This window comes from Acanthisitta chloris, unplaced genomic scaffold (genome assembly GCF_000695815.1).
Source record: "Acanthisitta chloris isolate BGI_N310 unplaced genomic scaffold, ASM69581v1 scaffold102, whole genome shotgun sequence".
NCBI classification, from domain to species: Eukaryota; Metazoa; Chordata; class Aves; order Passeriformes; family Acanthisittidae; genus Acanthisitta; species Acanthisitta chloris.
The window spans coordinates 3383-30624 of NW_008660793.1; the positions used below are offsets into that span (position 1 = coordinate 3383).

Here is a 27242-nt window from a genome sequence, read left to right on the forward strand (position 1 = left end):
CGCTCCCTAGCCCTTTGATCCTTTTCCTCCCAGCAAACAGCCCATTTTCACTCTATGTTTAGAAGCCAGCTGAAATTAACTCAGCTTTGCTTTAATTTCTCACTCAAGCAACAAATGATCTCAGCACTGCTCTGGGAGAAGGGGCAGGCAAGAACAGCAGATCTGTAAGTAACCTTCTCCCAGCACAGATCATAAAAACCCTGTTTTTCACAGTGCCTGCAAAAAGAGTTGCTATTTATCTCACTGAGAGCACTTTAGCCATCAGCTGATGACCTGCTCAGCAGTAGCTGTGTGGAGACGGCTAAAATAATCCTGTTGATAAGGCAGATTGACAGGTTTCCCCCCAGCAGAGATGAGAGGGGTGTGGGTGTTCCTTTTAGAGGAGATGGAGAGGCTGGCACCTACCCAGAATGAGCAGTGTGCATGATCATTTACAAAGATCCCTCGGGATCTCTCTGTACACCTCTTTAAAAATGTCCTGCTCTTGCTGCTAATACCACTAGGGATTTCTTCCCTTTGATTCTGCTCCACAGCTCAGCAGCTGACATCATGAGGAGGGGAGGAGGAAGCAATCCAAGGAAAAACATTCAGGCTGCGCACCAGGAAGAAACTTGAGACTAAGACAGATCTATTTATATCTGACCTGAAATGGGCTTTCTGAATGGGAAGCTGAGCTGAGCGGAGGAAGGATGCGAGGCAGAAGGTGCCGTAGTGCTGAACACAGGCACCCACTCCCAGCAGAATGCATCTGTCTGAGCCGCAGGAGGAAAAGAAACGTGAGGAATCAGTGAGGTGTTCTCTCCAGTCCCAGCACAGGGAAGCTGCAGCTGGAGGTGCTGCAGGGGCCATCGTGCTGCGGTTCCAAGGACATCAGTGTTCCCCATCCATTTTGGGTAGGTTCCCTGTTGGGTTTGGGCATAGGTTGAAGGAGAAGCTCTGAGTGACCCTGATTACGTGCCTGGAGGGTGAGAAGGGATGCCTTGGCAGGTGCCTCCCCGGCCTGGTGCCATTAGTACTGCTCGGAGAAGAAGGAAGCATGGAGAGTGGGAGGACTGGCCCCCTCTCCGGGCGGGGTGCAGCTGCCATCCTCAGAGTGTTCTGACAGCTCCCCATATTCACTGTTGTAAAAAGTCTGGCCTCCGACTTGGGACCCGTACGACGGCCGACATCTGCCCCGCAGGTCCGACTGGTCCCCTGGCAGCTCCGCAGTTCGACTGGGACCTTTACTGCTGTGAGGAGAGAGACACAGGGGATCAGTCTGGGCACTCCTAGAAAACCTCTGTCCTGCTTAGAGAGATCCCAGCTCCAGCAAATCTCATCTGCTAATGCACGGGGCAGAGGCAGGGTCAGGAATGGACTTACATCTCTATGTGCACAACACCAAGCCTTGCTCAAAATCTAACCACAGCATCTATGTTTTGTGAAAAACCTGCACCTAGTGGCAGAGCTACTTCAGCTCCCCTAGATACCTTTGGGATACTTTCTAGATACAGGGAAAGGTTGGGACCCCAATAGAGGCATTGCCTCAACTGCTTCTAGACCTGGCAGGAATAACAGAAACTGATACAAACCAACAGCCAGGATGGGGAAAAGGAAACAAAGGAACGCGATGAAGATGTGGAAGGAAATCAGCAGCCCCATCTGAGTCCCTGACAAGAAGTCACAAGAGCAACGGCAGGGACACATTCAAGGAAAGGTTTAAGGGCAGTGTTTCCCAGGACATGGGACACCAGGTGTAGAACACAACAGGAATATGCCTTAGGGAAAAGAGGACAAGGACAAGAAGGAGGAGACAGTTTGATAAAACAGCAGAGAGGCCACACAGCTATGGCTAATAGAAAAGACGAAGACCAGTCTGATCTGACGTTGGGAGCCAGAGGAGGTCAGGAAGAGACTTGAGTCTGGCCTTGTCTACACACGAGCTGACATGGCTCACTCAACACACTGCCATGGAGACAAGGTCCAGCCTGCTCTGGCACCACGCAGAGTGGTGTTGGACAGGTTCTCACCCAGTTTCCAAGCCTGAGGCAAGGACATAACCATCCATACCATCCTCAGCCCTGAGAGTGCCAGCCCAACCTGGCAGGCTTAGTACTGGCATGTGGGAAGCCCTATGGTCTGTACCATCCCTGCACCACCACATGGGTCAGGGCTGAGGGAGGGAGGTGGCAGCCACAGCTTCTGTCCACTCCACCTGCCATTGCTTGAACAAGCCCTGATACATTTCACCAGAAGACATCAATAAGCATTAACAGCCTCATTAACACTGTCACTCCACTGTGCCACATCTTAACAGACACATTCTCATTGATGGGCACTGTTTGTATTTTTAAGCCCTAGGAAGCAGCAAGCAAGTCTGTTCTCTGTGTGTTTTGCCTCTCATTAATGAGTGCATGGACTGATCTGGCTCAGGGCCCACAGCTGAGAGCTCCAAGCGGTACAGCCTATGCAGAGACACCAAGAGCTGCCTCCTGGTGTCACTGCATTTGGCAGCAGGGAGGTCTGAGTGGCTAGACTTAAGGAGTACCTGAATCCACCTTCTTTTCTGTGTCGGTTTTCTATCCTCTCAAATTCCTCAGATGCCAGAACCATCCCACTGTCTGTCTGATTGTCCTGGAAGGAAGCAACAGGAGTTATCAGTAACATCCCTGTCGACTGATCAGAGTGGGAAGGGAGGAGAAATCATTCAGGAGATGGGATCGTGTGTATCTGTGATGGGGAGAAAGGGGTAGGGGCACTTTACCAGCAGGCTCCATAGTTTTGTTGGATCTGATTTTCTTAGGAACCTTCTTAAAAGCAGCACATACAAAGGTAGGATTTGTGTGTGCAGTTCAGTGCCACTTTTGGGGAAAAAAAGGAGTGCTCCCTGCCTGGTAGATGTATTACCATCAAATCTCTGAGAGATGAGATTTTCCTCTGAGACTAAAGGTATGACTTAAGTTTTGCCACTAGGGGAGATACAAGAGAGAGCAGGAGAGTTCCTACTGCACCACTGCCAGGTGGGTCAAGATACAGGAGGTGCAGACAAGCACTCTGGGTTTACCTAGTTCTGGCTGCATTGCAGTGTGCTTAACCAGGCTATGTTCACAGATTTGAGAAGGGTGAAGAGCAGGTTTTTCCCTGAGGTCCCTTATAGACCCCTTGCTTGCAGATCTAACCTCCCTGTTTCCCACTCAGGCAGTGTGAGCTGTGCTGTAGAGAAACCCCTGTGTGCCAGGTGGAGAAAGGAATGTGCATAGGACTGGAAGGACTGAACAGGAACGACACAGACAGACTGACATTAGATAGGAGTGGTCTTCCTTCCATGCCCTTAACAGTAAAGGTGTCAGAAAACAGCTGAACATTTCTTTGCCCCCCAGTCAACTCCACTCAGATGCCACTCACCGGGTGTGCCTTGTACATTGTATGTGTCATGGGAAACTCCTCAAATGTCTTTATCCTGGATGGACACCTGATCTGATTTCCTCCCGTCAGACACCCAGGGAATGAGACACAGTTGTAGTATCTGTCAACAGAAGCATTTTGTTTTCAGTAAAGCCAACAGAGTCAATGTCTTGAATAGGCAGGACCTGAACCCAAGCTCCTCACTGTGCAACCACAGGACCCAAATGCTGGATTTTGGAAAGGTAATGGGGTCATCTTAAGCCTCTTAACCCCATACTACTGCAGTGGGGAGCACCCAGACTTCCTGAGGCCCTGATGACCTCCCCACTCTGGATAAGCATAAAAATGTCATATAGACCTCAGGCATCACATTATCACAGCTCCCCGGGAAGGAGAGGCCTAGGCCTAATTGATTGGGTCACTTAGGAACAGATAGGATGCAGCTCCTTATGTGATTCTCTGGCAGCATAGCTGGAGGCAGAAGCAGGAATCTCATAGGCTGATACATCAAGGGCTCTTTCTCATCAGCAAAATAAGTAATTCTGCTTTTATAAGCAAGATGCTATGGCCTAAATGTTTGGATCACACTTATCACCTGGGAGGTTTTCAACATCTGGGTTCACCCCATATCTCTCAGCTCAGGCTGGACTCTCTGTCTGTTTTAGAGAAGTTCACCTTGCTGCTAGGCTGTGGCAGCGTATCCTCATGTCAAAGTCCTCTTCATCTGAGTTTTGCTGGGCAGAGGAAGGCACCTGGGAGAAACCATCATCTTCTGAGCTGTGAGAGTCGTTCAGTGGGATGTAATCCTTCCCCTCCTGGAAGGAAGAACAGTGAGTGGCCTTACAAGAAGAGGAGAGCCTTCCCACAGGAAAGAGCTCCACAAGCAGAAGTTGTCAGAGGTGGGGAGGAAAATTTCTGGTTTACGTGTTTTATTTCCCTGGAACAAAATATCTGGCTGTGGTTTTCTGTGCCCTTTGGGTTAAGTAGCTGTGAGTGATGCATGGAGGTGTGTGTGAGCAGGAAAACAACCTAATCCCACGACACCTACAGTTCTCCAGCTTACATGGACAGAGCACTCTGTTCCAGGGCAACGTCATTGTGGCTTAGTCATGCCTGTGCTGGGGACCAGTGCCAAAAAGGTCAAAGTCAGGGACGTCAGGATGAGACTGTATTCAAGCATTTAGCTATCATCTTCTGAAAGGGAATGTCAAGAAAAAGTTAAAATCAGAGCTGCATGCTCATCACAGTGAAAAGTCCTGCTGAGTTACTGCATGGAAGCGATTAGCAATAGTTTCAAAGAAATCTGTGTAACTGACTGCTGTAATGGAACAGTAGTTTGGCTCACATGGCCCTGACATTTCGATCTGAGGGCAGAGTTTCAGAAACCCTGCTTGAGTCCTGGTTTTCATTAGGCAAACATGTGGGAGGCAGAAGCACCAGGGCCTTGACTCAGCTGAAGAATTTCAAATAATCATCTGGGGATTAGGATGGAAATACTGGAATGACGACTGAGAGGGCATCCGCCCTGCAAGGAGTGGAGTTATTAGGATGCAGCTAGAGGGCTGTCACAGAAATGAGTTCTCCAACAGCTCTGGGAAACAGACTTCTGATCCAGGAAAGTCTGTGTTATCCCTTGCCTGTGCAAAGATATTGCATTGACCATGGAGCCAGTGAAGGGCACACCGAGGGAGCTAGTAATGGGAGAAGAAAGAGCTGTCTGGAGCTGAGCAGGGACACAGAGAGGTTTTCACCTGCTGGACGTTTTCCTGAAGAAGGTTCCCCAGGATCTCCACCAGGTCAGAGAACGTTGGTCTTTCCTTGGGATCACCATGCCAGCAGCTCAGCATTATACGGTAGCTGCCAAGAACAGATGCTGGTTTTATGCCACAGAAACCCCCTCCTAGCCCACCCCACAGCTCCCATCCACACAGTGCCCACTGGGACAGACAGTACCTGCACTGTGAAGCAAAGCTTGGCACCCCCAGCACATTGGCCAGGTGGACTTACTGGAAGGGTGTTGGTCTGTTATGCACTGAATATAGCAGGGCACAAGGAGCTAATTCAGACACCTCTGATACCCTTCAGATCAGGAAAGCATATTGCCCACTTACAAACCCATCCCATGATGGGCATGTAAGGGTACCTAGAGAGCTCTGATCTGGCTTGCTCTCCAGGCAGCTGCCTAGTCTGAAGGATGTATTGGCTCATCCCCTATCCTGGCTGAAAGATATGCATTCCACAGAGGGGTCTGTCCTGCCCTGTGCTGGGATCTGAGAGGTTTCTACCCTCCCACAGAGGCCTGGTCTGACCAATGCTGGGATCCATGAGGTTCTGGACTCACATTTCTGCTGTGGCATACTCTGGGGCTCTCATCCTGGTACCATCTTTGAGCCTCTGGCAGAACTCCTCGTTGATCTGGACTCCAGGATATGGAGATGCCCCTAAAGGAGGTTCAGAGAAGGATGGGATCATGAAGTGTGCTGTCCTTCTGAGACTGCCCTTCCTCCCAAAACACTAGGAGATGTGGTCACTTCTCATACACAGCCCAAGCCCTTGGTGCTGCATAAATCAGGAGAAGGAGGCCACCTCTGCACGGCCATCTCCCCATCACTCTGTTCACAGGTGGATATGGCCTTCATATTTTTTTTGCCTACATCAATATCACTTCCCATCAGTCCTCAGACATACTTCAGAATGTCAGGGCCTCCTGCACAGACTCACCCACCAAACTGCTATGTGGGTAGCAGTCTCCCTTAGCAGCATGACACCCTCAATAACACTCACCTAGAGAGAAGATTTCCCAGAGGAGGACCCCAAAGGACCAGACATCACTCTGTGTAGTGTAGACCTTGTCAAAGATGCTTTCTGGAGCCATCCACTTCAGAGGGAGACGGGCCTGCAGGAGGCAGAGGCAAGGCATAAGCATTCAGTCAGGGACATGTCCCAAGACAGTCCATCTTGTAGCAACGGGATTAAAGGGATGAAAGGAAATCAGAGCCAATAGCCCTGCTTCTCTCTCCATGGAGGAATGGAGGTTTGGTTAGGTCAGAGAGACAGACAGAGGTACTGAAAGGGGGATGAAAGAGTATACAGAAGTGTAAGTTAGTGACAGGCTGAGGGGCAGAAGGCGGGAGACAGACGTCTGCTGGTGGAGGAGGACAGGACATGCCAATGGCTTCTGGTCTCAGCCATGCAAGTGGTTCCACTCCTTCCTTTTCATCTTTTCATCAGGGGAGCCTAATCCGTAAAGGGTTTGAGAAGATGGCACTCACACTGCCTTTCCTGACATAGTCAGGGTCCTTGTAGATGTCCCGAGCCAGGCCAAAGTCACAGATCTTTACCACGTTGTTCTCTGACAGCAGGATATTGCGAGCTGCCAGGTCTCTGTGGATACACTGAGGGCACACAAAGAGGAAGAGGGAAAATCAGAGGAACCATCATAAAATGCAGGGCACCTCCCTCCCTGTCCTGAGCCTGAGCTGTAATGGGGGAATGGTGGAAGTGGGAATGAGCTAAAGATAAAAATTTCAAAAAGGGATGGTTATGGAGGGGACAAAATGCAAGAGGATCAATTTCCCATCTTTGTGTAAACGACTACCTCAGATTTCCTGAGCAGTGTGAGGCAGATCAGTGATTCTCTCTGTGTGCCACCTGTAGAGTGGCTGTAGGCAGGTCTTCTCTCATCAAGTATGCACAAAAGATCAGGTGAGCGAAGGAAAGGGTGAACTCACCTTTCGGGATGCCAGGAACTCCATGCCACGTGCTACCTGGAAGCTGTAGCAGATCAGGTCTTCCATTGTCAAGGGACTTTGCCACAAGTCATCCACTGCCCAGGAGTACAAGAAAAAGATTAGACAGTGAGCAGTCTTTTGTCCTGCTTGTTTCACACCAGGACTGCGGGATACAGCCACTCTTGGTGAGATACAGCTAGTCCTCAGTGCCAGCTGGAGTAACCAGCTCCCCTCTAAGATTTTCTGCTTAGATGGCAGAACGCACACAGCAGGAACCTGCTCAAGTGGGAAGAGACTGAGTCCAGCCTCCAGCACATGTCAGTCAGAGTTGTGGGGAACAGGACTGGAATGGACTTTAAAACTCATCATTCCTGTCCTAGGGAGGACCCACTGAGATCCCCCTCAATTCTCCTTTCTTTAGTCTAAAAAGACCCAAAAGGGATTTAATCCTCTCTTCTGGGTTTCTACAGTCTATTATAAAAGACAACAGATGCTATAACATCCCTGTTCTGGAAACTGCCATGCAACAGTGACCAGCTCCAAGGCTGGGTCTCAGCTCACCACTGTCATGCTCTACCCATTCCCCAAACTGGCCAAGTCTGGCATTTTTTGGTTGTCCAGGTGAGGAGCTGCTTCCAGGGCTGGAGTATTACCTTCCTGGATCGGCTGCGCCGTCCGACTCTTGTGCATCAGCAGGCGGTGGAAGATAGCACTGTCACTCGTGCCAGAACGACTCCTCCTGTCTGCTCTCACTGCCTCCACGATGGACTGCACCTGAATACGCAGCCTGGGGGACTTCTCCTGGCAAGGGGACCAAACCAAAACCCTCAACACACACTGTAACTCCTGCACGCACGTGCTGCACAGTCTTTTCCTGTTCTTACACTGTAATTCTGGCCCGTCTTCCATTGCAAAAAGAAATTACTTCGCTGATGTGCACCTAGAGCAAGATCATTTGCTGATCTGCTGCTGGACAGAGGGTGTCCTTGTCACATTGTCAGATCATATATCAGGCTGCACACCTTCCTTCCCTAGTCATGGGGCAGGTCCTCAGGAGCAAAGGAAGCTACTTACCCTGTAAGGACTGAATCCTTCCCGCTTGGTCCGCAGGTAGTTGGAGAGGTTTCCATACTTGCAGAACTCAACAATAACCATGAGTGGACCTGGTGAGAAGACACCAAAGGTCAGGGCAAGAGGCAAGGGCTTGAGTTGGTCAGAATTTGTCCCAACTCATGTCATGTGCAGCCCTGGTGTGACACCTGCCCTAAGTGCACACAAACTCACCGATAACCTCCCCACATCTCCCTGTGATCACACACATGGCCACAAAAAGGACATGGGACAAGCACTGATCTCTGGGAGCATGCAGAGCCTGTTGGTCTGGGATATTTACCATTGGGTTTGGTACAGGCACCCAGTAAATTCACCACGTTGAGGTGATTCCCGATGTGAATGAGGATCTTCAGCTCTGACATCAGTGCCTTGTGCTCGCTTGCAGTAGCTCCCTCTGGAAACACACAGACCATGTCATGACGCCTCCTCACAGCTTTTCACTCCCCCTCACCACCCTTCTCTCAGCAGTGTGTTAATGTGACTCTTGCTGAGGAGGCTGTGACCTCAAAGCCTTAGTACATTTTGTTATTGGATGTTCCCACATGAAATGTCAAGCCTTGTCTGGAGATCCCAGGATCTCTGCTGTAATGCATAGGGTGCTCTCTGCAGGTGCAGGGACCCAAAGGAAAGGATAACACAATCTGTGCCCAACAGATTTTTTGTCATAGTTGTGCAGGGAAAAAGATCACTCAAGGCTTACATACGGATGCACCCGTTTGAGTCTCTGCCCTTTCACCTCCAAACAGAGATAACGAGCCATAAAACTATTTGAAAGAAAATTAGGACAAAAGACATCTGATTCTTTTTATCACAACTGAAGATAGAAGCTGTCTCATCTCAAACTCAGATATCTTTCTATGATTCCTCTTCAACAGCAAACACAGTGTCGTGCCCCTGCCATCTCTCTGTACTGCATCTTCTCTTGAGTGCCCAACTCACATCAATTCTTGACCCCCTGTTTTACCCTCAGGGTGTGTTCTCTGGTTTTCTCTGCCTTTTTCAGACTTCTCAGCTTCCCCATATACATTTTGTCATACTTCAGAGTTTGCAAATTTGGTCTGAGAGATAGAAACATCCTCTTGAGCTGCAGCTGATGGGCCAGGTGAGAGTCAAGCTGCAGAGGACTGTAAAACAACCTTGCACACCACTTCCCCCTTGTAGCAGTAGGTCCTGCTCAGATGAGCCATGGCTCAGTTTCCATGTACAGGCCACTTCTGGCCAGAGACTGCCTCAGTGTTTTGTTTGCTGCCAAGTTACAGAATAATGTTTTGGATGCCTGATTGAAAGCATGGCTGTAAAAGCTTAAAATCTCACTTTGGATTGACCAGGCCGTGGATGTAAAGCCAATTTAGCCCTCAGATCTGGGTAAGAGCTGCAACCTGCTTCCTTACTCAGCTCTGAACATGGCCCAAAACCACAAAATACAGGCACATTTGGAAGAAAGCATCTGGGAGTAACACTTCCTTCAGTGACCTGCCAAAGATGGGCTCTGGATTCTTGTTCATCCCTTGAGACAGATTTCATTCTCTGCTTTTGCAGAGAGCTAAATTTCCTTGAAAGCCAAGTTCTCCAAGTCCCTGCTGTCTGGTCTGCCACTTGCCTTCCAGTGTGTCTGAATGGGGCCAAAGCATCCATGAGTGGAAGACAAGAGGATCAACTGTGTTGAAGCCAAGAAGCCATTAATTAAAAACAGGCATTTATGGGGTGGACATTCCCTGGCAGGTTTCTCATACATTGCTGTCTACACACACTGCATGTTCTGCTTTGCTGCCCACGTACCTTTCAGCATTTTGACTGCTACAGTCTCACAGCTGTTACTTTTATTGATCCCAAATGCGGATGCCTCCACCACCTTCCCAAAGGCACCATGACCCAGGACTTTACCTATGGACAAGGAGAGAGGCAGTGTGAAGAAAGGCAGGTGCAGAACAGGCAGAATAGGATGAAAGAAAAACAAACCCAAACAAAAACCAACAGGAAACCATGGGAAGAAGAAAGAAAAATATCATAAAGGAAAAGGAAGGAGTGGAACATGTGCCCTTTTGGGTGGCTGCTTGCTGTGTCGGTGAGAATAAGAGAAAGAACGATGGGAGGAACTGAGACAGAGCTGGCATGGACAAAGCAGAGGAAGGAAATGGCCCTGCAGAAGTGAGGGGCTGTTTGTTGCCCTCAAGCAAAATATTCTTGTGTGTGGGAAAGGTAAACATGACACCTTACAGTAGAACTGACAGGGTTAATGTCATTGCTCCTGTGCCTCAAGGTAGTCTGCTGCCCTTTAAACTCTCCTAGACAGAGGGAAGAGACTGCAGGTGGGTGTCTCAGCATGAGGACAATAACAGATGCAGTCCTGGTGGTGACCTGCTGTGAACTGGGCTGTTCTGTCCAGATTGCCACTTAGAGAATATGGGGATGTGTTTTAAAGCATACCCAGTCTCAGTCTTCTGGTCTCAGTGATGCCTGTGTGGGTACACTGAGACAATCTGGGCTTACAGTTGGCTCAGACCTGTCCATAGTCAGACCAAAAGAGATTTCCCAGACACAGCTGGGTTTCAGGGACAGTCTGGGGAAGAAGATAGGAAGCCTGAGGCAGAGAGAAAGCATTAGCTACACGGAGGTGTATAAGAAACCTAGAGGGTGAGTTTGAAGGGCTGGTGGGAAGCCCTGGCTGCAGCATGCAGTGGCAGGGAGAGGGGTCCAGCTCACCTAGGCGCAGGCGATCTCGTGGGAACTCCCACTTGCTGGAATCATAGGGCAGGTACTCGCACTGCTCCTCCAGGGGCACCTCGCCGGGGTCCATGATGATGGAGAGATAGCCTGTCTTGATGTCTGCGTGGGCAGGCTGCAGGAATCAGCCAACACAAAGGGTGAGGAGGTGTCCTCCCTGCCCTGGGTGCTGACTACCAGAAGGGATTTGGATTCTTTGTCTGCCTTGACCTGCTTCCTGCTAGCAATGGCCATTCCCCATCACCTCCTTCACCACAGCCCCTATGTGCCTTTTCCTTGTCAGTGAGAGCACCTGAAGCATCACCCAGTGACCTCCTTTTAGCAGGTGCAGTCATGCAGCCCCACATCACAGCAATTGTACTGCCCCAAGCCCCACTATGCCACCTCCCTTGCCTGGGACAGTCACATACCCTTTTGATGTTGCAGAAGATGAGAATAAGGAGGATCCAGAAGAAAACAGCAATAACTCCAGTCCCAATCAGGATGACAATCTCCACGTTGGTCCTGTCATCAGAGCCTGTGGGATGGGAGGGAAATCACAGCTTCAGAGATTCCCATTCTGTGCCCCAGCTCAGCCATCCCTTGTGACCTGCATCAGGATGTGGGGTGACTGGGGAGGTGTTTGCCTGAGCCAAACATGCTCTGGACTGCAGATCCTCCTATGACAGCATCATGCCACTAGCAAGGCCAAGGGGCTTTCACTGCCTCCCACAGTCACAAGGAAGAGGCATGGGACCTTGGCCACCCTCCTACTCCATCCCTTCATCCCCAGGGGTGTGGGGGCTGCTGGTACCTTCCACAGAGACACTGGCCGAGGAATTCACACAGCCCTTAGCGTTGCAGACACTGCACAGGTAGAGCCCAGCATCCTCCTCCCTCACCCTCTGAATGCTCAGCCTCTGGTTGAAGTCCGCCAGGTCAATCCCTGTAAGGCATGGAGGGTTGTGGTGGTCACTCACACGGAGGGGAAATTAGTATACTGGACTCACTCAGGCTCAAAATAAGGCTCCTGTATTTTGGCTGAATAATTTTAGGTGGCAGAATGAAATTGCACCACATGGTAGAGGCTTTCTTTTATTGCCTGATGGCCCCAGAAATACCCTGGAGGGGCCTTCTCCAGGCAGTGTATGGAGGGGACAAAACCCCCACAGAGCATGCTGGATGGGGATGGTGCCCAGACAGTCCAGCTGGTATGTCAAGTTCTGCTTCAGTTTCAGGACCTGTTCCTTTCCCTCTGAAATGTGCCTGGATCCTTCCCATGTTCCTTCCATGAGATCTGGGCTGGTCCCTGCATGAGCAGAGATGCCAGGCACTGGGATGAGAGTAGGAACATGAATGATTTCTCTCTCTCTGCTCTCCAGCTGAATGTGCACATGTACAGGCACAGCTGAGCTAGGCCCTAGGGCATAGACTTGGCCAGTGAGACTGCATCAAACTGGGACAGAATGTGATTAAAAACAGAGTTTGGCCAATTCAGAGATTGGGTGCTTTTACTTGGGCATAGCACCTCCCACAACCCAGCAGCATTCAGCTCTCCAGCTGCTGCACATACTGCCCTGCTTTGGATTCACCCCCAGCCCACTGTACCTGACACTTCTTCCACTAGTTTCTCGTCTTTGTACCAGCTGATTTCAGGAACGTGGTTGCCATCCACCTTACAGCGCATCTCTATGGAGTCGCTGACGTTCACCCAAATGTCTGTCAGGTTCTGCTTGAGGCGGGGGATCTCCAGGGCTGGAGGAGCAGCACAAAGAGGAGGAGGGGAAAACGGGAAACTGATTGATTGATCAAAAGAATATCTGTGCTCCTGGGGGCCTTTGGGTCTCTGACCCCTGCTGAAGGGTGAATTGAGAACCCAGGTGCCCTGCTTTTGCCACCTTGAGTTTAGCTTTCTTGTGTGGCTTGCCCTGGGGATGGACTGGGAAGCTGATGGCAGCAAGAGCACCAGCTCTCCTCTGTCACTCCCGCCAGCCCTGCAGACCCTCACCCTGCACAGAGATGTATTTCTTGTGGCAGTGTTTCTCCCGCGTCTTCCTGTTCTGCACCTCACACACATAGTCTCCCTCCTCATCCAGGGAAATGTTGGGGATGGTGAGCAGCAAGGTCGCATAGCTGGAGTCGGGCTGGAAGCGCAGGTCCCCCTGCATCTTGGTGGCATAATGATGGACATTCTTACAGTCCAGCACTAGGGGGTTGCCCTCTTCGTCGTGGAGCTTGGAGAGGTTCAGCCGATACCACTGTAGGTTCTCATAGGTGTAGTTGTCGGCATTGCAGCTCAGCTGTAGGTCCTGCCCCTCTATGGGCTCTTCTGAGGGCTGGGACTCGATCTCGAACCCATCTGGAATGGCTTTCAGGAAGGAAATGAACATGTGAATGAGTTTTCATGGCTGAGCTGCCAGACACAATGACATTGCCTCCTTGGGCTCAGCCCTCTGAGATCTGCTTGTCCTCAGCCAGGGTAAAGGAAACCACTGTAGAGTAGAACTGTGACATGCAAACTGCTGGCAACACAGCTTCAGCCCAGCGAGTGCTACGGGATATGCTGACGTCCTGGGGTCAAATTAAGATAGGGTCACAAATGAAGTAACAGACAAATTCAGACCTGGGAGGTCTGAATTAGGCTGTTACTGCTCTCAGCTCAGCTGCAGCATTCTGGTTTGCACCCATGCCTGCTTTTACATGTGCAGGCAGTGACACAGCAGCCTGGACAACTGCACACACAAAGAATTACTGGAGCAGTGACTGAAGATGTTCATGTGGCTCCACAACAGCTGGTGGCTCTGCAGCACAGGGTCATGAGCCCAACCTTCTGGGGTCTGTCCAGTAGATAATTCTCTGCTGTGCCCAGCGGATAGGGAGAGACTCCTGCCAGCAAGGGGCAGGAAGCTTATGCAGCCCCATATGGGCCACGACTCCAGCCCACACCGCTGGGCTCTAGCTTCTCCAAACTCAGCTTCCTCCCACTATCAAAATCCTGTGGGGACCCTACCAGGGGCTCGGGCCAGCGCGACCTGGCCTGGGAACGGGTCGGGCGGTGCCACTAGAGGATGCTCTTGGACCAGGCACATCCCCAGCCCAGGCAGCTGCCTGGGCCCGAGCCAGCAGGATGTCCCCAGCCCAGGACCTGCCAGGGCTGCTCCAGGACCTAGGTAGAGGCAGTGCCAGCTCATTCGCAGGTCTGTCTGCCAAACTCTGCCTGTGTTTTCCATTGCCAGGGCTTTAAGCTTTTTCCACCCAGTGGAGCTCTGGGGTAGCCCTGCCTTCAATCCTGCGGACTTCCCATTCACTGTTGCAGGTCCTAACTGTGAATGATGAGTCAGCAGGTCTAGGGACCTGCCTCTTTCAAGCAGAGTGCTTAGCTAGTGCGGTTGAAGGGGATTTTTGCAGTACTCACTGGTCACGTAGAAGTAGATCAGCCGCTCGTCTCGACCCACTTTGTTAGAGGCAATACACTTGTACATGGCTGAGACGTTGGCCTCCTGGATGGCCAGTTTGCTGACTGTCTGATGGGGGAAGAGAGCATAAGGAGGAGTTAGGATGGGCAAGAGAGAATAGAAGTAGGATCACTGCTACTGTCTGGCAGACAGCGAAGTCCACAGCAAGCCTGGCCCCAGGCAGCAGCTTGTACCTGGGAAAGGGTTATGTAAAAATAGCCCCTTATTCAATAGCCCTTTGTGCATTTCAAGCCTTATCTGTTGGCTCTAGTAACACCATGATTTTATTCCCCACCTCTGCTCCTTTTTATGGAGCCCAGTCAGTGTAGATGCCATTCTATGGGAGCAAACTTCTTGCTAAGCCCCTTGGATCACCATGAGGACAGGTCTGTGCTCAGCAAGGGAGACAGAACATGATGCAGGGCTGAGGGGATGGCTAAGCTCCTGCCAAGCTTTACTTATAACAGTGAGGATAAAGGGAAAGGACACCAGGGCTTGATTCCCTGACCCCTCTGCAGTTAAGTGACTACTTAGTGTCCCACAGGATTCAGTGGGGTTTTTAGGTACTTACAGACCTGCCAGCACTCCTTTTATCCATAAAGAGAAACCAAACCTTGTGAAAACATCCCAGCTCTCGCCACTTCAGGAAGAGCAGTCATCTTCTCCCTTTAAATTCCAAGTGTACATAGACACAGTCCTAAAAGCTTTCTCCTCCCAGCTTCCAACAAAACATGGCTAAGATTGGGCAAACAGCCAGGCTGCTGTCCTGGGAGCATGGACCCAGGAGATGCTGCCTCCAAATAAGCCAGGAAAAACAGCTGGGGAATAAGGCTGCTCTCCTCCTCCTCCTGCTTCACACTGCACATGTGTGAGCTGCCAAATGTGTTACAAGCACTCCCCTTAGAGGAGACCTGCAGTTTGAAGCTCCACTTTAAATGACAAGTTAATCACATGCAGAAATCTCTCTAATGAGACAATGTTTAAAATGCAAAAATAATGTGTTCCTACAGAGAAACTACTTTGCCTTTACTATTCATCCCATAGACTTCAGGAAGCATTTCCATTCTAAGTGGCAATGCATTAGCTTGTGCTAACCAGAAGGAACAGTCATTCATTCAATGCATACTTAATACAGCTGAAGTGACCTTATTACTAGTAATTTTGTGCATTGCCTTTTCCGTTTCTTGGGGTCATTCAGTACAGCTGGAGTGACCCTATTGCTGGCACTTTTGTGTGCTGCCTTTCCTGTTTCTTGGGAATTTTCCTTCAAATCTTCAGTGTTATGTTTGATTTGGGGTTTCTGGACCTGACATCACGCTGCTGCCTGCAGCGCATGGCTGTGCACTGCATGCCCTGTGGCTCATTCTGGCCTTTCCAGATAGAATTAAAAACAGGAGGGTGGTAAGAGAGGACAGGCAGAAAGGAGAAGGAGAGGGAGAGAAAGCAGATTTGAGGATGTAGCATCCCACTGCAAGTGGAAGAACTCTTTTCTCCCAGAGCTCTTGCACATCCCTGGGATGCACAACCTAAGTTGAAGTTTCAGATCAGTTACAACCGAACAGCTGGAATGAGAAGGACACAGATGAGGAATAGAAGGAAGACAATGAGGAAAATAGGAAAAGAGTAAAAGGACCAAGGCAAGTGTCATATCTGGTTCTCACCCAGGAGCTTCCACCACCCCTGCTTGCCTCCCTGGGGACACCAGGCAGGGGCCTCTCCCTTTGGCTGCTCTGGGAGGAATCCCTGCCTCTCCCTTTGGCTGCTCTGGGAGGAGCATCTGCCCTTGCCACCCTTCTGGCAGAGTGATGAACTCCTGGCCAGGCCAGGGGACGGGAAGTGCCTTTAGAGGTGTGTAGGAAAACAGGAAGTGACTTTCGGAAACAGGAGCCCATTTGTTTGTTCTGCATCCCTCTGTGAGCAGCTGGTGCCCGACACCAGCGGGAACAGGAACCCCGTCATGGTGCAGACCTGACACTCACAGCTACCAGAGAGACAGAAAGAAACAGGCAGCAAACAGGTCACAGGCTGCAACGAGGCAGAGATGTTCCTTCCAGAGAGGAAATGCTGTGATGGAGAAGTGGGCTCTGTGGGGCACATGTGCTCTCACTCACAACCTGCAGCGGATGGATGACATCTTCTTCATACCACCCTCACCCCACTGGGATGGGAACAGCTGGATGAAATGCCCCACCATGTTTCAGAGATATCCTGGTCAGTTTATGACTCCTGCTCTCCTGCCCAGGATGTTCTGCAGGATTTGGATCTCCCAGAACAGCTCATGCAAGTGCTCATAAATGGCCACATGTCCCCCATGCCCTCCCTAGCTGAACGCCCTGTGTTCAACAGCTAACCACGTAATGCCTCCTGCGCAGCCAGTCCCAGCCCCAGCAGGAACCTCTCTGGACACAGGGTAATTTCTCAAAGATGACAGCTCTCCCTCGCCCTGGGGCTGCCTGGTACTGCGGAGCCCCAGAGCTGGGAATAGCCACTGATGGTTTACTTTAGAAGCAGAGGTGTGAAGCCCTCCCCAAATCCCTCTCTGCCAGGCTCCTTCCCAGGCCACTTTTGCTGGCTGATCGTGAAGGAACCCTTTGCCTGTCTCCACCTCCCTAACCCAGAATGGGTCTGGGATATAGCCTCACCTTGTTCCGCCCCTCCACGAACTCCACCCAGGTGTCAATGCTTTCGATGGGGTTCACTGCATCCTGCTGTGACACATCTTTCCAGTCCTTGCACTCTGGCATCCGGTCCCGCTGATGGCGCCTTGCTGCCCGGTGCCTGCTGTTGCTAATCCAGCAGCCAAGGAGAAACAGGAGAAAGAGGAGAGAGATGGAGAGAAGTTCAGCTGGGAAAAAGGCAGTAAAAGTAGCTTTGTGTCTGAGAACTGATGCCCCTGTCCTCGAATTCTGCAAAATTTCCTGAGTCTTTTGGTTACACAGTTCTGATGTGCTTTATAAGGGTGGTCTGAAACCACTAGTGAGGCAGAGGTCTGTAGATGTGAAAACCGAGGCAGGGAACAGATACAGGTGTCTCAGGCAGTGTCTTCACACCCAGGCCTATGGCATCATCTTTCCCTGCTAAGGGTGGAGAAAAGCAGGTGTGAAGTCAGTTCATATATGCCTAGAGCAGCTCTTGATGTCACTTTGCTCATCACCAAGCCCTTAAAGCCCTGCTGAGGGTCAGGGATGTCACCAACTGGCTGATGCTGCCCTGGAGGGCAGATGGTGCAACACCCAAGGGCACAGCACACAAGGTGCTCCTGCTGCCCCTGATTCAACAAATACCAGGAGGGTGACACTCCAAGTAAAGGTGCTGCTGGTGTCTCACAGGGGCATGGTGGTATTTCTTCGGGCTGAGGCGGATGAGTGGGGAGAAGTACCCAAACCTCCCAGGGATGCAGGACATTGCAGCCTGTGGATGAGTGGGGAGAAGTGCCCAAACTTCCCAGGGATGCAGGACATTGCAGCCTGCAGAGTACTTCTGGAACGTAGGTGGGGGAGGAAGATGGGAGGGTCTGCCCAAAACCCAGGGTGGGAAAGCTGGAGGGAGTGGCTTAGGGTAACAGGGAGGCAGGGGAGAGCTGAGTGCCCGGGAGCAGTGGCAAGGGTGAGTGCTTGGTGGGGCAAACACACCAGTGAGCTGTGTAAACAACAGGAAACAAGAAAGAAGCCTCCTGCATCCTCTGGAGCTATGCTAGGCAGAAATATGGTGGCCTTGGGAGACAGTGCTCATAATTCACGAGCCCCTGTGCTTCCTGGCAGGGCCACAGTGCACTTGCATGCAATGGAAAGCTCTCTGGCTTGGCAATAGTCTGCACAGGGCTGCGGGACCTGACTTCCTGCAGGCACCCTGATGTCCTCCACCCTGACTGCTCTGGCTACAACTCCCCAGCATCCCTTTTCCTTCTTCCTGTGGGGCTGTCACTAAAAAATGCCACTGCAGCCCTGCCTGGTGCTGCCCTAGCTTCCCAAGGCACAGGGAGTGGGCACATGCTATTCCTGCCTACCTATTGATGCTGCCAGCACAAACACCCTCCTGGCAAACCATCCCAGCAGCGGGCAGAGATCTGGCACTTCCCCAAGATTCAGCAATTCTTCCCTACCTGCAGCAGCTGCCTATGAGCACTTTGTTTCCATCATCACCCAGGAGAATACAAAGGACTGAAAACCCACAGGGACCTCAGGGCAGGAACGGGGTGAGCCCCAGTTGCTGTCTTGGGGTCTCACCAAGGGCCTGTGACAATTTCTCCTTCAGCCTGCCTCAGTTTCCCCATTAGCACAGTGATCAGTGGTTTTATTGCAGGTGCTGTGAGGTGTGGCTGAGCTATGGATATCCACTGACAGTTGGTGTCTAGGGCCAGCCAAGCTGGACAAAACTCCCACACAGAGAACAAGTGTCTCCACTCTGCCTCCTCACAAAGCTGAGTGGGTGTACAGTGCTTTGAGCTGTCAGCCAGTGCTGTTCTCCTCATGCCATGTTGTGGGTGGGAGAGAAAAAGTGAGATGGGGTCTGGGGCACAGCCATGGTCACAAGAAACCCATAAAGCTGCACTGGTGGCCGAGTAAGACACAGGTGTTGGAAGAAATGGCACTTACAGGCTGCGTCGGGAGAACATCCGACAGGGCATCCACGGCCTCCACTGCCACTGGATCACCTCTGGTGCTGGGATGCCATAGACTGTGCAGGTGAGGGCCTGGGGGCTCCTCCGGGAGTAGATGCTCGGGGAAGAGGCTTCTTTCTCATGGATGCGTGGAGGAACTGCAAGGATCAGAGTGACATTGTGAGCAGTTGCAGGCTCAGCCACTGCATCCCCAGGCCAGGCACAGCCTTCCCCAGGCCTGTCTATAGAGAGACTGGGCACTACAGCTCTCTGGCTCTCAGGGCAGCTCAGGTTTACAAGGCAGAGCAGGTTATACTTAGGCAGATTCAAGTGATGTCATTTCTCGTTCCTCTGGACAGTGTGACTGTCTGGACGCTGGCGGAGCTCAAAGCATTGTTTGGCAGCCCCCAGTACAAGACCACAGAGCTTGCTGGAGACAGATCTCCAAGCAAGAGTGCCCTTCCAGCTCTTTCTATGCTGGCATCTGGTTCCTGCATGACAGGGACTGGTTTCTGCTGTGGGAAATCTCCCTAGGAGTTTCCCACCCAGAGGAACTACTCCAGATCAAGACTTCATGTATGTGGCAGCTGTCCTGTCCTCAAGTTCACAGAAGTCATGGTCACCCTCAGCAGCAACTCCAACTGCAGTCAAGAATCAGCCCCTGAGCAAGGATGTATCCTGCCCTGAGTGATGGAGCCAGGAACAAAACTGTGCCATGTCACCCAAGCCAGAAGGACCCAGCCTCACTGGAACCAGAGCATCCCTCAGCAATGGGGGAGGAAGAGATGATGTAGGTCCCAAGTGCTTTAGGACAACAATGGAGGCTGTCTTGGAGCAGCACAGAGGCTGGGGCCATGGGCTCAGCACTCTTCCCATCCCCAGCCCTGGACCTCCCTTACCATTGACGATTAACTGGAGGCTGATGCGCTTCTCCAGCCCCGCCAGCCTGTTCCGCAGAACCAGCGTGTATGTCCCGGCGTGCTGCTCCGACACATCCTTGATCTGCATTGAAGATTGAGATTGCTTGGGAATTAGCTTTCCATCCTTGTACCTGTAGGGAGGCAGAGAGAAAATGCAGCCATGGGGAGGAAGTGTCCCACTGGCAGCTGGGCAGGGGTTTGCTGGTGCACACTAGAACACAGTCAGGGCGCCCCTTGCTAGCACTGAGGACCTCTCTGGAGAGAACCCTGGGCCTTCCCTGGACCCGAGTTACAGGTCTCATATGGATGTGTGTGGGGTTGGGGATGTCATGGCTCTGCCCTGAGCTGTGATCAGAGCTCCTGCCAGCTCTGATGGAAGTGAGGCATGATGCAGTGCACAACCCATCCCACTACATTGCTCCTCTTGGCAGCTGTGATCCCCACAGCAGAGAGACAGGAGGGACAACTCCTGTGGGAACTCTTCTTGGCCCCTTCAGACAGCACAGAGCTACCAAGCCAGGCTGTGCAGCTGAGAGCCAGGGCATGTAGGAGAAATGTCTCCCATGGGTGGAAAAAAGTGACATTTGTGACAATCTTGACCCCAGAGGGACCTAGCAAGGAGGGCAGGCTAGGCTTCCCCATTTAGCAGAGGGAAGAAAGAGAGGAGAAGGTGGCTCAGGCTAAGAAAAGTGAGTTACCACTGGAAGTCTGGTGAGGGGTAAGCCACGACTTTCACTGGCAGCTTCACAGCTTCATCTCCTGCAGTGGCTTCTATAACTGGGCCCTTCCTCCACTCCACATTGATGAAGGGCTTTTCTGCAAGAAAAAGGTGAGCATGGAGGAGAGCACAAAGGGACAGGCCGTCACCAAGCTCTGTTGTGCCCCACAGAGCCCAACAGCAAGGACCAAAAGCAGGTTGGATGTCATGGCAGGGCAGTTGATATCCTGGCAGCTGAAGAGCTGCCTCTGCCCCACTCTTGGAAGGTATTGGGGATGCAGGGAGGCTGGGCTGTCCCATGACTTTCTGCTGCCAGAAGACAATGGTGCCTTGTGCACCTGCATCTGGGTGCCTCCCAGGCCAGCTATGCCACAGGGCCATGGACCTCTGTATCCTGCCATCACATTGCATTTGGGCCAATTTGGTATTGGCATCAGCATCTCTCTTCCTCATCACCTTGTCCCCTTGCTGAATGTGACTGTGCTCCCAGTGTGGTGCTGGGGAACAGAAGGGCTGAGTCTCACTAAAGGAAGGCTGGGTCTCACTAAAGCAGAGTGGATAGAGGTGCAGGAGCCACTCTGCTGAGCCTTGGGCCAAGCACTGCTCGCACAGTCTGGGGATGGCTCTGCTGCAGCTCAGCTCTGCCTATGGCTCTGCGAGGCAGCGGAAGGTGCCGTACCATGCACGATGACATCGGTGCTCTCCTCCAGTACCTGGGCGCCGTTGGTGGCAGTGCATGTGTACTTGCCCAGGTCCTGCTGACTGACATTGTGGAGGGTCAGGATACTGGAGAGCTCCGTGTGTGTCTGCAGGGACCGGCGCTCAGGATCCGTGACTGCTCGCTGTGTCTGTGGGAGACAACAGAGAGAAGGGGATGAAAGACACCAGTGGGATGGGGCTGTATGGATGGGCTCACCGTTGTGATTCTTGCTGCCCAGTGCTTGCCCCTGCCTGGACTGACTGCCATTCTCAGGGATGGAAAGGCAACGTGCCCTGTGTACTGACTGCCTGAGCCTGAGATCAGAGCTTAGCACATGTTTTGCTCTTATCTGCAGCCCAGAAACCAGGCTGGGAGCCCTACAGGTACATGAACAGTGATGCCCTCAGGGGACTCCCATGTCTCCCTGTTCACAAAAGCCTGAGGCTACAACAATAGGAAAACACAGTGGGGAGGAGACCACCTCACAAGCTCTGTCTGCCTTCTGCTTCAGGAGAGAAGAATATGAAAGCACTCTGACCAAGATGCCCAGTGCACAGCATGGGTAGGATCATGCAGCAGAGCCCTAACAATGATGTGAAGAGGAACAATGAAGGGGCAGGAGGGGATGACTCAGAGGGAAATGGTTTGGTGCACGGAGAGTAGCTCTGTTTGCTGGTACCTGTTTGCCAGGGTAAGTCCACTGGAAGCGAACGCCAGAGTTGAACTCAGCCCACACTGTGCAGTTCAAGACCAGCTTCTCTCCCACTAGTAGTTCCATGGCTTTCTTGGGATACAGCTGGATATCATACAGCTCACTCCCTGATGCAGAAGAGGCAACAAAAAGACATTTTTGATCTCTTAACTCTTTGACCCAGACTGCAGTTACAGGAGGCTTGGGTATGACCTCCTGCTGCTTGGTGTATCACTGTCTGACACACAGTAGAGCATGGAGAGTCTGCGTAGCTAGAGAGGACCCTAAAAACCCCATGAGCCACACTGATGGACTTCAATCACCCAAACTGCTCCCCTGCACCTTCCCAAATACTCACCTGCTATATGGATGATGAAGAAATTGGATTTGAAGACCTTCTTGTCAATTACAGTCTCACACTGGACAAATAAGAAATCCCTGATCAAGTGTGTGGGTACCTGCATTCCCTTCTTGTTGTCCCAGAAAGTACTTTTCCCATCAGGATGGATGAAGACATTTTGCTGGAAAAATCAACATTTTGCCAACTGAAATAAGAGGGTAACAACATTCTCACCCCACCCCTTCCAGGCTGCACACCGGTTAACACATCCCTTTTGTGGGAAGAAATGTTGCAGCATCATGCTGTGCTGGCCTCCTGCCCTCTCCCCCCGAGGGTTTGTCATCTAGGAATTGTGGCCTCCCCTCTACCCTGAGCAGTCGCATCCTCATCCTGCACCATGAGCCTCTCCATCTGCAGAATGGGCCAGAGACTTCCAGGAATGGAAACTTCTAGTGATAGCTAAGGAAACTGATGCTGATGTCCCGAACATCAGCCCCACCGGCATGATTGCTGACCTTGGGTAGTGTCCTTCCCAGGCAAGGGAAAGGCCCCTGGCCCCCAAAGTGTCCCTGGAGGCCTTTGTACAATAGTAACACTCATCCTGGAAGGATGTATTTGCATTGTAAAAAAAAAAAAGAAAAGGCAAAAGCAAACTGATAACAGAGCTGTTTTTAGTTGTCAGCCCCAGGGCTGCAGCCTCCTCCCTCATGGGGATGCTGACCACCTAGAGGGGTTGGAGATAACAGAGACCAAGCAAAGAGGGGATATTGTGGGGAAATGGGTTTAAAATAAAGTCTTGTTTTGTTTTGTAGAGCTTCAGGGAAGAGAAGCAAGGTTGGCAGGAAACCCGTGGGGTCTGCCCAAGGGAACTGGACAGCACAGCTTCAAGGAGAAAGCCAGTGGCTTGTACTTTCCATGGAAAATGTATCCCATGCATTTTCCTTTCCTGGAATTGCCTGTCCTGCTTCCACTCAGGCAATTATAAATGCAGAATGAATGCAATACACCTCAGTGCAGCCTCCCACTGGCCAAGCTCTCACCGAGATCAGCGTGACGTTAAGATCTGGGATGGACACGAGGCACGGTACCCAAGTGTTCTCCTTCTTGCTGATGAGAAGGGTCTCTGGCTTGTTGATAAAAGGGTGTTCAAAATCTGAAGAAAAGATATAAGGAGAATAACAACTAAACAGAGGCAAGAAAAATCTGGGAAGAGGCATCAACCAGTAGAAAAGGAGGCTTTCTGACTTTACTGCAGCTGGAGCTTGCCAGAGGGAGTAGCGTTGAGCTGGACAGCCCATCTGCCACGTGGGACAGTCAGAGGAGACACCTGGAGCTTGGGAATGCAAAAGGAGCCAGCTCCTCCACACCAAACAGGGTCCCGGAGCAGCAGCACTTGTGTGACATTTGGGCAGTGCTGGAAATGACCTCCCCTTTCCTGGCCCCCTCAAGGTCTGTGCCTGGGTCTGACCCTTTGTGAAAGCAGTGCAGCATGTCCTGGGCTCAGCGCCTGCCCAGCTGGTGGCTGTGCCGCCCTGGTGCAGCAGTCACAGCGCGACCTTCCCTCGCGAGGAAGTGATCCGCAGCCGAATGGTATGCAGATGTCATCCTGCAGCCATCCCGGCCCGGCAGATAAACAGAGGAGCTGAGCTTTCAGGGCTGCCACCCCACTGCTGCCCAACTGCTGCAGGCACAAATATTGACAGGAAGAACAAAACCACCCCAAAATAATCAGTGAAAAGACTTAGCAAGGCTAGGGACATCACGCTAAACTCCATGTGGAGCTAGCACAGAATCAGCAGTGGCCCAGGCTGACTAAATGGGATGAAGACAAAATTGGAAGAGACAAAGTATTTTGAGGCAGCTTGGTATTCTTTGGCAGAGCTTCATTGATGGATAATTTATTCTGTAGTATCAGCCTCTGCCTGCCCTTTCCCACAGGGACATATGCCTGATGAGATACTCTGAATAGAGACTGGTCCCTAGTGTCTCCTAGGCCTGGTGTTGCCAGTGCCTTTCGTCTGTAAGAGTCTTGTCTCTGTAAATGTCCACCCAGCACATGGTCATGATTGGCTTTGTTAATAGAAATTGTCCCTTGGGTGAAGGGGGCTCCATGAGGATGTGATGGGCCTCCATCTGGGGAACATGGGCTGCCCAGGGACCTGGTGGGGAGATTTTATGGCTTCTGGTATGCTGGAATCAGACCAAATTATTCCAGTGGCCTTTATTTACTTACAAACTTGGGTTTCAGCTAAATCATTGATTTCAAGGGACTGTAGCATGAGGACATCCGTTTGTCCAACCCAAGACTCTTTCTCTCTGCTACCTAACCCTTAAAGATGCCCATCTAAAAGGGCAAATCAAAGATGAATTTGGAAATGATCCCCATTTGGGGATCCCGTTGTTCATATCACATTGGGCCCAAACCAGTGCTCCCACTGTTAAGTACATAAGGGAATTCCTTTCATTTTTGATCTGTAAAGCTGTTGCTTCAGTGATAGTCATGCTGCAAAGACTTACTCTGTATGAAACACTTTTTTCTACAACTTAGGCAAAACAAACCATTCTCAGGAAACTGTACTGGTCAGCTCTTATGAAAACACAGATTGCCCAGAGATCTCTTATCTTTATTTTCAGTTTTGTGTTGCCACAGGATTACTGTCTTCTGAAACCACCAGTGTGAACTTGTTCCCCATTCCTCCCCTGAGCCCTGGGCACATGAGATGGAGGGTGTGCACAACTGCCAGAGGTGAGAGACTATGAGGTCCCCTTCAAACTCAGATGGCAGCCAAGAACTAAGTGATTTACTGGGCTGATCCTGCTGTCAATGAGCTTATGATTCATGCAGTAACTCCCCACTCTGACCACATCACAAATTTCCTTAAGGCTGTCTTAATGGGTCAGATGGGAATAATTTAGCGTCTTCTTCATTAATATATGCTAAGCTTTATGAAATGGGGGCTGTACATATCCTATCCTATCCTGGTGAGGCATTCTGTATGTCTACAGTGCTATCTGTAGTTGCAATAAAATACACACCTAACCAAACACGTGGGAAGGAGGCACATGTGTGGAGAGTTTGTTTAAGAACTGAACTGCAGGTAACATATGGAAGAACCTATTCTTCCAGCCAAGCACAGATATTTTGTTCCTGGCGATTCCACCAAGCTCTTAGCATGAGAAATGAGGATGATGGATAAACCTGTGGTCCGATCATGCTGTCTCCAAACATGCCTAACACTTACATCAGCCCTTCCAAACTCCCCAGGGACACTGCAGCCCAGTTCAAACCTGGATGTTCTGCAATGGCTGTGGTTACCATATGCCTGGGCTTTCCTGACATGTCCCTGCTCCTGCCTGAAAGCCTGTCCTGTCTGGAAAGGAGGATTCTGAGATTTCCTAGATGCATGATAGCCATAACAGGGGAGAGCCTGATTGGAATGAGTATGAACATGTGCTGTGTAGCCATGTGCACAGCAATGCTGCGAGGTGTTGGCAGGAGCTGTTGCACACACACTGTCCACAAGCACTGTGAGTCCCATGGGCCCTAACAGTGTGGGATATATTGCCCCTAAGCTGCACCACATGTGCACACTTGCTGCTCTCTGGTAAACAGGAGAGCCATTACTGAGCTGCAGAGAGACTGGAGGTGAAAGAAGGTGGACCAGGGGTCAAAGTGGCCTTTGCTAGATCACAAAGAAAATCAGGTTCTTGCAAAAGCATTTCCTACATGTAAGCTTGTTAGGTTGTGCTCGTTTTCAGCGTGCGTAAGAAGCTCTCTGCCTCCACCCTGATACAACACTAGAATGTCTGAACACCCCTGTCCAACTCACAGATGTCTGGGATCCAGGGAGGCTCTGTCTTGTCTTAGGGTGGGCAGCAGAGCCCATGGGGAGAGGAGGCAATTGCCCAAACAGACCTCAATTCCTCTCCAGCAGCTGTCCAGCTTTTCCAATTTGCCCCTGCATTTTTCTCTGCATAGCTGCAGAGGCAAATTTGGCTTTGCCCTGGGACTTCTGAAAAATGCATCTTATATGTCATGACCTGCCTGGCTCATGACAACTGCACCAACTAATAAATGGGGGCGGAAAGAGAAATAGCTCAGCCAACTGTTTCCAGGGGACAGCACTCGTTTATCTTGCTGGAGCATGCCATGAGCAGTGGGGGAGACAGCGGAGAAGGGACCCCTGGGGCACAGAGAAGCTGAATATTGGCCCCACAGCCACTTGCTGAACTGAGGTTCCAGCCCTAAGCCTGGTGAACGTCTCCTCCTCAAATATATGTCTCATATCCCTGCCCACAGTGTGGGCAGTGTGGAGAGAAGCATCTGGGTCTGCCACCGTGTAGTGGCTCAGGCCACCAGCTCTAAGGACAGGAGGAGGCTGCACATGGCATGTTTGTACCACTTCTTCTCTCCCTCTCTCAGTCTCAGCTTTATGGAACACTATAATCCTTAGCTGCCAGCATCTCGGGAAGCCCCCAGCTGCCCAGAAGATAACTCCTGTGCTTTTTTTAGTGATGGAGCCTCTCTGAGGCCAGGCTCTCACTCCTTAAATTCCTGCATTCCAACCTGGCTGAAGTGATGCCTCCAGGATGGGATGTAATTGAATCCCAGTCTCTGTCACCATGGACGGATATTGGTTCCCTGGAAGTGCAAGGAACCAGCCCTTGGCCCCCTCCCCGAGCCTACAGCAACCACACTCTGCCCTGGGAGGCACATTGAGATTTTTAATCTTTCAGATATTCTGTTGGTGTGCTGGCTGCCCTGAGTCCCCCAGCCTGCAGGTGCACATTGCCAATGACTCTTACCTCTCACATACACGTAGGTGCTGACCGCTGTGGTGCCCTCGATTTTGGCATCAATGTACTTGTAGTAGCAGCGGGAGTAGC

General features: G+C 51.2%; 1 protein-coding gene across 1 annotated transcript in view; it reads right to left on the reverse strand.

Annotated features, from left to right (window-relative positions):
* Nucleotides 1–580: 580 nt before the first annotated feature.
* Nucleotides 581–27242, reverse strand: part of FLT4 (fms-related tyrosine kinase 4) — a gene marked incomplete at its 5' end in the record, with an annotated part of 33228 nt that continues 6566 nt past the window's right edge. The window contains 28 exon segments of the mRNA XM_009069930.1: nucleotides 581–1229; nucleotides 2528–2613; nucleotides 3385–3505; nucleotides 4060–4199; nucleotides 5136–5241; nucleotides 5726–5825; nucleotides 6169–6280; nucleotides 6657–6779; nucleotides 7116–7210; nucleotides 7769–7916; nucleotides 8190–8278; nucleotides 8509–8622; nucleotides 10008–10112; nucleotides 10932–11067; nucleotides 11363–11469; nucleotides 11746–11877; nucleotides 12540–12686; nucleotides 12940–13299; nucleotides 14347–14455; nucleotides 17029–17167; nucleotides 18982–19144; nucleotides 19886–20037; nucleotides 20605–20722; nucleotides 21304–21472; nucleotides 22004–22143; nucleotides 22374–22536; nucleotides 23396–23508; nucleotides 27162–27242. The exon segment at nucleotides 27162–27242 is cut by the window's right edge and continues 166 nt beyond it. Coding sequence (XP_009068178.1) covers nucleotides 1010–1229; nucleotides 2528–2613; nucleotides 3385–3505; nucleotides 4060–4199; nucleotides 5136–5241; nucleotides 5726–5825; nucleotides 6169–6280; nucleotides 6657–6779; nucleotides 7116–7210; nucleotides 7769–7916; nucleotides 8190–8278; nucleotides 8509–8622; nucleotides 10008–10112; nucleotides 10932–11067; nucleotides 11363–11469; nucleotides 11746–11877; nucleotides 12540–12686; nucleotides 12940–13299; nucleotides 14347–14455; nucleotides 17029–17167; nucleotides 18982–19144; nucleotides 19886–20037; nucleotides 20605–20722; nucleotides 21304–21472; nucleotides 22004–22143; nucleotides 22374–22536; nucleotides 23396–23508; nucleotides 27162–27242 — 3788 coding nt within the window.